The sequence below is a fragment of the Saccopteryx leptura genome, chromosome 1 (assembly GCF_036850995.1).
Source record: "Saccopteryx leptura isolate mSacLep1 chromosome 1, mSacLep1_pri_phased_curated, whole genome shotgun sequence".
Classification (NCBI taxonomy): Eukaryota; Metazoa; Chordata; class Mammalia; order Chiroptera; family Emballonuridae; genus Saccopteryx; species Saccopteryx leptura.
Genome location: NC_089503.1, coordinates 309,286,669 through 309,300,458, shown reverse-complemented (window position 1 = coordinate 309,300,458; position 13,790 = coordinate 309,286,669). Strand labels below are relative to the sequence as shown.

The following is a 13,790-nucleotide window of genomic DNA, read 5'->3' as shown; positions in this document are numbered from 1 at the left end:
TGGTACACAATCTGGCACATGGTGGGGGCTCAGGGAATATTTTGCCCCTGTAGTACTGGCTTTCCATGGCCTCTGCTCCCTAGGATTGGCCTATCAGCCCTCTGAGGTAACAGAGGCCTATGTATAATGATCGTCATGGAGACTCCAATGAGCAACAGGGAAGGGCTGCTCCCTAGCAACCATCTGTTGGTCTTCACCAGCACTTGTGCAATGTGGATCTGCACTCCTGGGCTTCAGCGTGTACCAGAGCAGTTCATGTGCTTTCTGACATTATAAAGGCGAGCGCAGAGGTGAGGCAGAGACTTGCAAGGTGGGCCAGGGGTTTGTCATGACACAGATTTCATCTTCCTTCTGCCCACTCGGAGTCGCTTGTGAATAAAGAGGGCCCAGACTGCAACTGGAAAACCAACTTTTCCTCCCTTCGTGACCAACATCTCTTGTGACCTTCTCTCCAGGTCAGAAACTGCAGTGAGTCCACACATTTGTGGACTGGGGGTGCCATTTGAGTAGATGGGAAGCTGCTGTGGGCACTTCAGGTGGGTGGCTTGGAATGAGGACAGGATAAAAAAACTCACTTGAAGGAGATAGAAGATGTGGGACTTGGTTTCAACACCACCTGGGGGAGGTCCTATTTCTTTCCTGAGCCCCAGTTTCTCTATCTATCAAAGAGGATGAGTTAATATTTTAATATTTTCACTGAATATCTCACTGTGTCCTTGTGAAGATAGACTGAATCTACTGCATAACAAATCACCCCAACACGTAGTGGCTTTAACACAACAATATTATCTCATAGTTTCTGTGGGTCAGGAAAACAGATGTGGCTTTGATGGATCTTCGGTCTCAAGTTCTCTCTCAGACCGTGATTAAACTGTTGGCCGGGGCTTCAGTCTCATCTCAAGGCTCAACTAAAGAAGCACCCCTTTCCAGTCTCTCACATGGTAGGATTGTTGAATTGAGAGCCTTAGTTTCTCATGAGTGGTTGGCCAGAGGCCACCCTCAGTTTCTTGCTTTGTGGGCCTGTCCAGAGGGCAGCTCATAACAGAAAGCTGCTTTAGTCAGAGTGACTGAACCAAGAAAAACCAGATACAGTTGCTGTGAACCAGTGCAGCTAGTAATTCCAGGTCTGGAGTGGGAACAGTGCAGAATTAAGAAAATAGGCTTAAAGAAATAAAGAATGGGGTCGGGAGGGCTCTGCAATTGTTCCACGCCCATTTCTCACTTTATTTATAGGGCAAAGTGAGGTCATTAGCAAATCGGAGATCTCTGATCATGTTTCCAAGGCAACCCAAGAATTTAACCAAGTGCAGAAAACCCCCACCATATATAACATCTTAACTTCACACAAAACAAAGGATAGAAGAAACTTGCCTCTAGTCTTTCCGGGAGACATGGGAGGGGGAGTAGGATGAGTATGAACAATCTGGCACCACAGCCTAACAGCCTTTTGCAACCTAATCAGTCAAGTGAGGTGGGATGATGGGCAGACTGTCAGCTTACAGCCAATTCCCCACATCTCTATTCCCTAAAAATCTAAACTGCAAAAACCCTGTTGGCTTTTCAGTCCCCAACACACAGTGTAACAGGACAAAGTCACAGTCTTGTATAATCACATCTTGGAAGTGGCATCTTGTCATTTTTGTCACATGTCATTTGTTAAAAGCAAGTCATTACATCCAGCCCACACTTGGGGAGCGGGCAGTGGAATTACTCAAGTACACTTGATCTTAGCCAAAAGGCCGAGAAGCGATGGAATTACCCAAGTAGATGAATATCAAGGAACAAGAGGTACTGGAGCCATGTCAACTGCCTCCCTCTCGCCCTTGATGACATACATCCCTTCCACATGCAAAATACATTCATCCCCTCCCAAGATCTCCAAACATCTCATCTCATTACAGTATCTCCTTAAAATCTATAATCTGGTCCTATAAATCAGGTGCAGGTGTGAATGAGGCTCCTTGGGTGTCATTTCTTGAGTTCAGTTCTCCATCAGTAAATCTGGGAAACTAAGCTACCTTCCCTGAACACACACCTGGCATACAATAGTGTGACAGGCATAGGACAAGAGCTGCCACCATTCCTATGCAAATATGAAGAAGATGGATACACTAAATCACTGGTCCATAGCAATTCTGAAATCCAGTCAGGCAAATGTGGGACTTTCCTTATTCAATTTCAAAGCATGGAAATAATTTTCCATAGTTCTCAGCTCTGTCCTACAGACCTTTGTTTCCACTCTCTATGTTATTCTTCTTTTAAAAAATAAAATGCGTCTGATCAGGTGGTGATGCAGTGGATAGAGCGTTGGACTGGGGTGCGGAGGACCCAGGTTCAAAACCTCAAGGTCACCAGCTTGAGCATGGGCTCATCTAGTTTGAGCAAGGCTCACCAGCTTGAGCCTAAGGTCGCTGGCTTGAGCAAGGGGTCACTCGCTCTGCTGTAGCTCCCGGTCAAGGCACATATGAGAAAGTAGTCACTGAACAACTAAGGTGCCGCAATGAAGAATTTGATGCTTCTCATCTCTCTCCTTTCCTGTCTGTCTGTCCCTATCTGTCTCTCTCTGTCTCTGTCACAAAAATAAATAAATAAATACATAAATAAATAAATAAACAAACAAATAAATAAAATGCAAGGCAGCCCGTGTTTGCTGCTGAGTAGGTTTTTTCAGACTATTTACCATTGATGGAATTTGCAAGTCCCCTGGACTCTTTTTGTTTTATACTGTCTCTGTCTCTTTTATGTCAATCTGGCAGTACTTTTGTCAATATAGTTTTCTCATAACACTAGACAACTAGTAACAGTAGTGACACGGTACTAGACAAACGTCTTTTCCACTGGCACTCCTGCTGAGAGATAGCACCCTTAAGCTTCCTAGAGGTTCTATTATTCCATTAAGAGAATCTGTGAGGCATTTTTTTTTTTTTTTACAGAGACAGAGAGAGAGTCAGATTGAGGGATAGACAGGGACAGACATACAGGAATGGAGAGATGAGAAGCATCATCATGAGTTTTTTATTGTGCGTTGCAACACCTTAGTTGTTCATTGATTGTTTTCTCATATGTGCCTTGACCGCAGGCCTTCAGCAGACCGAGTAACCCCTTGCTCGAGCCAGCGACCTTGGGTCCAAGCTGGTGAGTTTTTGCTCAAACCAGATGAACCCACGCTCAAGCTGGCGACCTCGGGGTCTCGAACCTGGGTCCTCTGCATCCCAGTCCGATGCTCTATCCACTGCGCCACCGCCTGGTCAGGCATATTTTTATTTCTTTTAAGGGCTTATTGTGTGACTAAATAATACTCTGGTTCTTGTATCTTTCTAAGGTTTGAACCAAAGGTTTTACAGTCATATCCTTGGCTACATTTTCCAGACAGTGCTCTGAAGACTTTTCTTAATTTTAGCATCTTTCGGCTTCTGGAGAGGATGAGAATTTCCAAACCTATGAAGTCCTGCTTATTTTTCCTTTAACAGTTCTTTCTTCAATTTCTCTTTCTCCTCTCACATTTCCCTTTGAGCAACAAGAAGAAACCAGGAGGCACCTCTAGTGCTTTGTATGGAAATTTGTCAGTCACAGGCTCTGTTTTCCACATAACTGAGTGTCACTACACAGCAAAGACACTTCTTATCCAGGTTCTAATAACACGTTCCTCCCTTTCTTTTGCGCCTCAGTGGCAGTGTCCCCAAAGATCAGATTTCTAGGTGTTTTAAGGTGATTTAAGCTTTTTTCTGTTTTGTTCCTCAAATCTTTCCAAGCTCCATCCACTGCTTGGTCAAAAGCCACTCCCACATTTTTAGGCATTTGTTAGAGCAGCACCCCCTCTTCAGTACTAAAATATATATTAGTTAGCTATTGTTGCATAACAAATTAATATAAAGCTCAGCAGCATAAAACTGTACTTTAAAAAAAGAAATGACAAATTTATTATTTAAGTAAAAAATAAAATTTTGCTTGATAATTTTTCAAGATGACAAAATTAATTGTTTTTAAACTGCTCTGAGCTTGCTGCCAGCAGAGCCACTTGCTGGGCGACCTAAGACAAGTCACTCTCCTTCTCTGGGCCTCGGTCTCTTTATCAATAAAATGAAGTGGTTGGATTAGCTTATCTCAGAGATCCCTTCCAGTTGGACTAAACAACTGTTATACAATAAATTGTTTTATCTTATTTCAAAATTCACAAAAATCTTTAAGAACGTGATAAAATAAAATAAGAGAATATGAACAAGGAAAGATCACCTAAGAGAAGGGAACACAGAACTGAAAGGTGTGGAGGTTTGTGAAGATGCCAGACCTGCCCGCCCCCCCTGCTCACCCCCAAATCTGGCCCAAAGGCCTGTCTTCAGAGGAAAGACGGGTCACACCAGAGTGGGTCCTTATTCTCAGCCCTGCTCCACGTTGGCCACATTGGTTCCCTTTGCTTGAGCTTGAATGACCAGCTGGTAAAATGCACAAAATCCTACTGACACCAGAAATATTAGTGTTTGTGCTGCTGGTCACCACTTTAGTCAAATAGGTAGAGACAGGGCCGGTGATCTGAGGAGACAGGGTTGTGTCCCCTAACAAGCTCCTACCCCAGCCAACCTGTTTATAAGGGGCAAAAAAGGGCAGGCAAGGGTTTGGGAATTTCAAGGGAAAGTTCATCAGATAATAGTCAAAGTTAACTGAATCATAGTCAGTGGGTGTTCTGTCCTTGGAGCACAAAGGCTTTGCTTGCAAATCTCCTACGGCCCAGAAATGGATGACTTGCAGTCCCCTGGGGTATAAAGGTGGCTTGCTCGCAGGTCCCGTTAAGTCCTGTAGGCCCGCTCAGGTGTCCCAGTTCCCAGAATAAGCTCTTACTTGCATTAACCATTAAGCTTATTGATTATAACTAAAACTACTATTACTCGGGCTAAAATTGTAACTCTTGCATTCCCCCTATCACTGTTTGAAGGGGGAGGCAAACTGTCACCAGGATGGAGAGCTTGGGACAGCACCCTACAACCAGGGTAGTGCTGGGTGGTGCAGAGGGGGAGGGGGCAAAGAGGAGCTCAGGCCCCAGGCTGAGAAAAGTGACTAGTGGTGGAGATGACCAGGGCTTTCCAGCAAGGGCCGAGCCCACGGGGGTCCAGGAGGCAGGCCCAGTGTCCTAGCGCTGGGTGGACGGGGTAGGGGCCTCCTTGAGTGCCAGAGAGCACTGAAGGCAGCATGGAGGGACCTCTGGTCGGGCTGGGCAGATGGCCACAGGTCTCCCTGCTCTGCAGTCAGCTTATCCCCATTCACAAAGCCTCTGTGACATCTGAGATGACACAGTTTGTTTCTTTGCAGGACTAAGCTTGGAACCAGAGACCATGGAGCTGGGCCACCAAGCAGGTAAGACAGGCCGACCAGGGATGGATTGGCAGAGGACACTCAATGCATACCCAGGGCTTCCAGAGGGACTCCCGGGGGGGGGGGGGGCAGCAGGAATGACCCTCTTCCCGCTCCCTCAGTCTTGCTCTGGCTTCCAGACCCTCTGTGTGGCTCTGACCTCCTCGGGCCAGTCTGTTTGAGAACAGAAGGAAAAGGGGAGGAAAGGAATATTGCTGAGCCCCTCCCATCTGCCAGGCCCGGGGATCATGAGCCTGCCACAGAGCCCCTCCTCAGGGCTCGGAGGGGAGAGGCAGCCCTGCGTGGGCACCACGTTGGCATAGAAATGTCCAAACCTGTGGAGAATTTTTATAAGAGTTTATTTGAGCCAAACTGACAACATAGGCCAGGGAGCGAGATCTCAAATGCTCTGGAGAAAAACAGTTGTGCAGTTCCTTTAAGCATTTGCGATGAAGAAGGGGATGTGAGGAAGGTTGTAGGAAGGTGGGAGAAAGCCAGGCCAGGACTGGATTACAGGAGAGTTCAGATTATTTGCTCTTGAGGGTGTTTATATCTTAGAAGGAGAGGTCTGAAAGGGTGGTCACTATTTGAAGGAGGGGTCTGAAAAGAGGTATTTGAAAAGTGTATTAACCTAGATTCACAGAAGCAATGGGCGGGGCTTGCTTGAGGCAAAGATAAGCCTTTAGTGAAGAAGTTCAATGCCGGGGTGTGACTGCCTAGAGTGAAATGCCCAGTTAGGGATTTATGATCAGATCAACTTGTGAAGTTACTTTTTGTGGAACCCCCCTTTTTTCATTCACAACCAGATGGGCAGACTGTGGGAGAAAACAGAGGGGCAGGAGGCCTGGTGTCTATGGGTAGGAGGTACATGTAGGTCGTGAGTGAACCAAGCTCAGGGGTTGATGTGGCCCGAGGAGGGGAGAAGAGTGTTTTAGGCACCAGGAGCAGTGTGGGCAAAAGGTCTAGAGGTGAGAGAGGGCTGGTGCTCTGAGTGAAATTCAATATGGCTTGAAGGCTAGAGAGTGAAGTGGGAGAGAGACCAGGCCTGGTCCCCGGCCAGAGCCCCGTGGGTGGAGGCTCTGTCCTGAGGACAAGGGGAAAGGGTTCCATTGCAGTTGTGACTGGATCAGGTCAGCTCTGAGAAGGGTCCCCACTGTCCCCACTGGTGAGCGGACAGTGGCTGGGGCTGACTGATGGGATGTGGGCGACAAGCCAGTGAGGTTGGGGCGGGACTCCTGCTGGAAGGTTACTCTAAGGACCTAAATGACCCAAGGGCCTTCTTAAATGAACACCCAGACTCCCAGCCTCTCCCTTGGAAATCCTGATATAGCAGGTCTGGGACAGGCCTAGGAATCTGTATTTTTAATGAGTGCCCTGGGGCATTCTGATAAATGGCCAAACTTGGAAAACTCTGAGGACTCATCAATTGACCATCTCAGTAGCAAATGGAATAGGGTTTACTGCACCTGTTCGACAGCTGCAAGAATGGAGGGGAGGGAAGGGAGAGTTGCAACGAGATCCCTGGGATGCCAGCTGCAGACTTTCAGTCTTTCATTCAGCAAACATTTAACCCCAGGGGGACAAGGGTTGGCCCCTGTAGCTCACTCACCGTGTCCCCAGTGTCTGGCACAGCACCTGTCACACCCCTGAACTGGTGACTGTATTGGCTTTCTGAGCCAGGGGATACAAAGCGCCGGCAAAGGGTGCGCAGGCAATTCCACAGAATGTGCTCGCAGAGGAGGCAGGCAGGAGCACAGCCTGGGAGAAATGGGGAGCACTATCCTGGAGCCCTAAGCCCCGAATGCTGGAGGACCCCAGGAGGAGTGCCATCCTGCACTAGGCCCCAGTCTCCTCATGAGCAGGAGGAGGGGTCACAGTTGACCAGGTGGGTGCTGAGTGCTCTTTAAGCTTCCTGTCTCCATTTCTTTTGAGAAGGGTCACTGTCCCCATCCTGGAAGCCTTAGTTTTTCCTGGAGGCACCGCGCTCCTTTGCCTACTTGTTGGGTCAGAAACTAGGACAAAGGGAGGGAAGGCTGTTGGGGCTCATCTTAGACTCAGGGAGTGCAGTGTGACTCTGGTCCTTACGGCCACCTCCTGGTTCCCTCTCTTGTGCTGGGCTTCACCTATATCTCAGATGCAGAGGGCTCTCTGGCACGTGCCGTGGAGGCTAGGGCTGGCTCACCGGTGGGCACCCTCTCCCCCAATTCAGGAGGAGAAACAAGATGGTTTTTAGCTCACAGTGGCAGAGAAAGGGAAAACACAGGGTTGTGGGAGATTCCCGGAGCATGTTGGGGACAGAGTTGTTGTGAATTTGAGAGGAGGGAGCCAGTCCTGCAGCTTGGGGAGGGTGTCAGAGACCACGTCCTGGAGAGACTGCGTGGAAAGAAATAGTAGAATTTTCATTTAGGGAAAAGGAGGATGTGGCCTTCTAAGAGGCAGAGCCAGCCTGGGCAGATACGGAGGTGGGACATCCCACTTAGTGTCGGAGATAGGAGAAGAGGGTGAAGAGGAGGCGCCACAGGCTGGGAGCAGGAGGCCTCCTGGGACTGGGAGTGGGGGGAGGAATGTGGGCGGGAGGAAGGGAGGGGAGAGGTGTGGTGTGAGAGCCGGGAGGGCACCCTGGGATGACACCACCGGATTAGCCAAGAGAATAGAGGAGGGAAGTGAAGGTTGGGGAGCAGCTCAGAATGGGAACAAAGACCAGGGCCCGGCTCCAGTTCTGGTTCTTTCCAGCCCTGTGACTTGGCCAAGCCAAGTAATGCCCTGTGCCAGCTTCCACGGCTGCAGCTCCTATTGTCAAAACCCATGTGGGATGACCGTGTCTTGTGGGGGGCTTGGCAGCTGAACTACCTTCTCTCTTTATCTCTTTGCAAATTTCTTACCCATGCTTTTGGCTCCTGTGACTTCTTTCTGTTCCCATCCCTTTTTCTGCTCTGGCTCTCTGTCTCCCTGTTGCCACTCCACACCCCACCACTGTCTCCGTTCCTGCCTTCCTCCCTCTCTGCATTTCCCTGTCTCCTTCTCTCCCTCCCTCCCTCTCTCTTCCCCCTGTTCAGGTACAACCGCTTTGACCAGGGTCTATCAGAACAACAAGGAAGGCCAGCAGGACATGGACCCCAGGAGAACTTCCCACAGCCCCTTGGATAGCTCCACGTTCAAGCACCAGGCCCCAGTCTCCCCGCAGCCGTCCCTGCACCAGGGAGGCAGTCCCCAAGGCAGCTCCCTGGGGCAGGACAACCTGAAGGGGCTCTGGCCTCCACCCCCTTCAGCTGCCAGCAGGAATGGAATCATGCCTGAGTCCCTGAAGAATGGGCGCTACACACCCTCCCCAAGGGAGAGCAAGGCCACCTTCCAAGATGGGGCTCAGCCATGCCAGGGGCTGAAGGAAGGCCCCAACTCCAGGGCCCAGGGCCAGAGGAGCAACATCATTCCTGACAACATTCACCACAAGTTTGGGAGCAACAAGGTGGACCAGATGGGCTCCGAAGAGCAGGTATTAGCACATGGCACAGGGGGCGAAGGGTGGCAAGAGGGTGATGCATGGAGACTTATAATGGGGTCCCCAAAGGAACCTACTCTTGAGAACAGAGTCCCTGTAATAATATGACCAGCAAGTAGTGTTTACTGAGGACTTTCTATGTGCCAGGCACTGTGCACTGTTTAAACTCGTCGCATAACAACTCATTTCATCTTCCCAATGAGAAAGGTGCTATTATCCTCATCTTAAGGATAAGGAGCCCAAGGCTTAGGTAGGGTTAAGTAAGTTAACAAAATTTACCTAGTTATGAAGGATGAAGACCCAAACTGAGCCAACAGATAGATTGTGTAGCCTTTTCCCTTAATGACTTTGCAATTTTAAGTCTAATGTTTGAATTAGATGCTTTTAACTCACACAAGGACACAGTATTGAGTGGATGGACGATATTGATTGGGAATCAGAAGATGTGGGTTTGAGTCATGGCTTTGTCTTAAGTGCTGAGTGACTTTGAACAAGTTATTTCCCCTGCCTGGGCTTTAGTCTCTACATCTATAAACTGAGGCAGGTAGACTAGATCCTGCTAGCAAATACATAGCATGCATACCACAACTCTCCTAGTCTGCATCCATGGCAGACATCACTAATCAATGCTGGTACCTTTCCCCACCTGATACATCATCTTAGGGAGTTGTTACTGATCAGTTGAAAGTTGAGATAAAACTCATCTGCCATTTCTGTTCGAATACTAAGGGTTCTTCCTGCTTTGGCATTCTGAGACACATTTTCAAAGCCCTCCCCACCCCCACCCTTAGCACTCATAGCAACTCCATTTTGTGGTAGCCTGGGCAGGAGTTATTGCCTACTTTCTAACAGATGGCAAAACCAAGGCTCAAAGAGGTGATATGATCTGCTCAGGGTCATACTGAGCAAGTGGGAGATCCAGGCTCACAAGGCTGTGGGCTGGGTCCCTTTTCATTTGTCATCTTAAGGTGCAGTGAGCCTATCCACCAACTAGTCTGGGAGGTCACAATCTTAAATGTTCTGCCTTACTTGGAGCACCTTGTCCCAGTTTGAGGTATGGTCACTATCTCTCATGGGCTCTCTCGGCCTTCAGAAAATGTAATCTCTCTCTTCTAAGTGGCCAAGAGAAGAACAGAGACGTGCCCAAAGTCAGCAGCTGGTATATGGCAGAACTCGGACTCAAACTCAGGTTTCCTGGCTCCTAGGCCTGGGCTCAATCTTTCTGGGCCTCAGTTTCCACATTGGCACAAGGAAGGAGTTGGCTTCCATACAGTCAGTGGAGCTACCTAGAGCCTACTAGTGTGATGGCTCGATTCTAGGAGGCAAGCTGAGCTCTGTGGTTCACCAACTGTGTGAGCAGCGAGCCCCCACCCTGAGCCCCAGCCTTCCTCACTTATAAAATGGTCGAGAAATATCACCTTGTGAAGACCTCTCCCAATGAGGCACACAGTAGGTGCTCCATGCAGGAGTAGGTTTGTGATCACTATCATCTCTGATGTCCTGGTCCAGGTGGGAGGTGGGATGGGGTGAGAGGGTGGGGGGCCTGCGTGTTGGTTGAAGACTACCGTGTGGTGGGGTGGTGAGGGCAGGGTCAGTGGCGTTAAAGGGGAACTATAGGGCTTGACCCTGCTTCTCTATCCCTGGTCTCTTCTCTAAACCCTCCTTGCTCAGGCTCAAAGGGAAACTGGTGAAGTCTTGGAGGGCCAGAAGAGGGCAAGCTCGTGGCCCAGCAGGACCCAGAATTCTGAGGAAGTCTCCGACATCTTCTCAGACTACTATGACCTGGGCTATAACATGCGGTCAAATCTGTTTCAAGGTCAGTCAAAGGGCAAGGGTGGGGGCTGTCAATAACATGGTCCCCCAGGGGCAGGAAAGGCTAGTAGGATGTCTACCCCTTCCTAAACCTCTATGATTCAGATCCTAGAATACACCCCCAGGGACACTCATTTCATGGCCACCAAGGGCTGGCTTTTTGCTAGGCTGTGTGCCAAGTGTTGTAAATGTCCAGTCCCCTGGCAAGTCTGTGCTCACTGTGAAGATCACCAATCCCAGTTGGCTGTCAGCTCCTCCCTCCCCCAAACACCTCTGGTGTCCTAATCTGCCGAGACCCAGGCACTCCTGACCTGGGCACCTTTGGTCACAGTGATATCAGGTTTCTGGTTCAAAGCTCAGCTCAGCCACTTACTGGGTGTGGCCTCACATAAGATCCTTAACCTCTTTGAGCCTCAGTTACTTTCTTGGTACAATGGGGACAGTATGATAATATGGCCCTCACTGGGTTGTTGGCAGGACTCTCTGAAGGTCCTTGACCTGTGACACACAGTGAGGGCTCAGTAGCTGGCAGGCTGGTGTTTTCCTTCCCAGAGCCTGGTGGTGGCACTACCTGGATCAAAGGGTGGGTTGGAGACTGGGACATTGACGGTGCCACCGCGGGTCAGCCGTAGACCGGTCTGTTACAGGGGCGTGCTGTTAGCTCTAGTTCACAGACAGGTCGGAAATGGTTTGTCCAGGACCTCTCAGCAGTAGGAGGTGGATCTGAAGCTCAAATCCAGGTTTTCCTTCTGCCTCTGAACCCAGAATGTTTTTTTGGCACCAGGTCATCTCCCTAGCTATGACCCTGTTCCCATAGGAGCATTAAATGATTGCTGGGGAGGGGTGTCCATGGCCAGCATGCAGGGACTTCTCTCTGCCCCCACAGTCCAGTTTAGCCTCATTGCAAAAAGCCAGGTCTTTCTGGTCCTCTTCCTTCTTCCTGCCTCACTCCAGTGTCCCCAGGGTCTGGCTAACCTTCTCACCTGGCTCAGATCCCTGTTACCCAAGGAATCAGACAGCCACTGGAACTTTCTGGGTTTTTCTTTGAGTTTGTAGAAGGGTAGGTGCAGGGGGAAGGAAGAGAGAATAAAGCTCAGATTGTCCTGTATTCTGGGGCCTCAGGAACCAGCTTTCACTTGTGTCTTTAACAGTTATCACCCAGTAGTTCTTACATACAACCTCATAGAGTAATGTCTACATAAATGTAGAGAAAGAATGTAAAGAAATCTGTGTGCCCATCCTCCAGTCTGAGAAACACAGCTGTGTGTCGTACCAGCTTGCACCAGCTCACAAGAGTAGAATGTTAAATTTTCCCGGACCGATTGATTGGTATCACAATGCTATCTTACTACTGGCAATGGTAGGAATTTACATTCCAGAAATTGGCAAGCGCTGCGAATTAGGACATCACCTTCAGTACACTGCATCCTCTCCATTTCCACCCACCCAGCTTGGCCTCTGCACTTGCTGTTCCAGGTGGGCAAGGCTCTGGTGATTGGACGGGAGTGAGAGAGAGGAAATAGGGAGGAAATGGGCCAAGCGGGGAAGGACATGGAAGGTCTTTTCTCTTAATGTGAAGCCAGGGAGGCTCTGGAAGCAGGAAAACAGCGTTATCTGTCTTAGGTTAAAGGATTGATCCAGTTGCTGCGTTGAGAGTAAATGTGGGGAGCTGGGACAGAAACAGGGAAAGCAGTGAGAAGGTGACTGTAAAAACCTAGGTGGGACAGGCCCTGGCCGGTTGGCTCAGTGGTGGAGCGTTGGCCTGGCATGCAGAAGTCCCGGTTCGATTCCCGGCCAGGGCACACAGGAGAGGCGCCCATCTGCTTCTCCACCCCTCTCCCTTTCCTTCCTCTCTGTCTCTCTCTTCCCCTCCCGCAGCGAGGCTCCATTGGAGCAAAGATGGCCCGGGCGCTGGGGATGGCTCCATGGCCTCTGCCCCAGGCGCTGGAGTGGCTCTGGTCGCGACAGAGCGACGCCCCGGAGGGGCAGAGCATCGCCCCCTGGTGGGCGGAGCGTCGCCCCCTGGTGGGCGAGCCGGTGGATCCCGGTGGGGCGCATGCGGGAGTCTGTCTGACTGTCTCCCCGTTTCCAGCTTCAGAAAAATACAAAAAGAGAGAGAGAGAGAGAGAAAAAAAAAACCTAGGTGGGACAGGTGGTGGTGGCTTGGTCTGGGAGCAGGGTTGGTGTGCTGCACAACCCTGGAGGTACCATTGTGCAATCTGATGGCCCAGGTAGGTCATGGTGAAGGTGGTCTGATGTAGTAGGTAGGATTCTGGGTGTAAGGTGGAGCGGACAGAATAAGCTAACTAATGGATTTGGGGTGTGCAAGAGCTGAATTAAGGTTGATGTCAAGGTTTTTGACCTGAATAACTGGAAGGATGGAATCCAGTTTATTGAGATGAAGAAAGTTCCAGGGGGAGCAGGTTGAAGAAATCCTATGCCACGCTGAGTCACAAAGATAGTGTTTTCTATAGTCTTCTAAAAATATTTAGCTTTGCTTTTCACATCTAAGACTTTAATCCACCTGGAGTTGAATTCTGTTTTTAGTGTGAAGCAGGAAGTCATTTTCAATTCCTCCTTATGTGGAGTCTCTTTTATCTCTCCCCCCCCCCCCCCAGTGACCTACAAGGGTAAGATTGGTATCTATCAAGTTTCCTATCAACACAGATCAGTTTCCAGGCTCTCTGCTATTCTGCCCATTGGTCTAATGTTACACTTTTAATTGGCAAGATATTAGAAGTAGTCCGATCTCTGATTGGGTAATTCCTCCCTTCCTCCACCCCACACCACCACCACCAGCTGATGTCTTTGCTATTCTAGGTTCATTACTCTTCCATACAAGTTCTAGAATCAGCTTACCAGTTTCCATGAAAGACTCTGTTGAGATTTTGATTGGAAGTACATAGAATCTATAGCTCAATTTAGGGGCCATTGTCAGTTTTATGATAATGAGTTTTCCAATCGATGAATATGGTATTCGGCTCCATTAATTTAAACCTTTCTTTAATATCTGTCAATAACACTTTCTTTTTTTTTTAATTTTTTATTTTTTATTTTTTATTTATTCATTTTAGAGAGGAGAGGGAGAGAGAGAGAGAGAGAGAGAGAGAGTAGAGACAGAGAGAGAGAGAAG

At 49.1% G+C, this 13,790-nt stretch overlaps 1 protein-coding gene across 3 annotated transcripts in view; it reads left to right on the top strand.

Moving 5' to 3' along the window:
* Nucleotides 1–238: 238 nt before the first annotated feature.
* CIMIP4 (ciliary microtubule inner protein 4) overlaps nt 239–13,790 on the top strand; it is a 29,718-nt gene continuing 16,166 nt past the window's right edge. For 2 of the 3 annotated variants that reach the window (XM_066361253.1, XM_066361251.1), the window contains exons 1-4: nt 297–455; nt 5,305–5,349; nt 8,403–8,839; nt 10,517–10,661. In XM_066361253.1, the coding sequence (XP_066217350.1) occupies nt 5,328–5,349; nt 8,403–8,839; nt 10,517–10,661 (604 nt within the window). In that variant the 5' untranslated portion in view covers nt 297–455; nt 5,305–5,327. The other variant, XM_066361252.1, reaches the window with a different exon arrangement.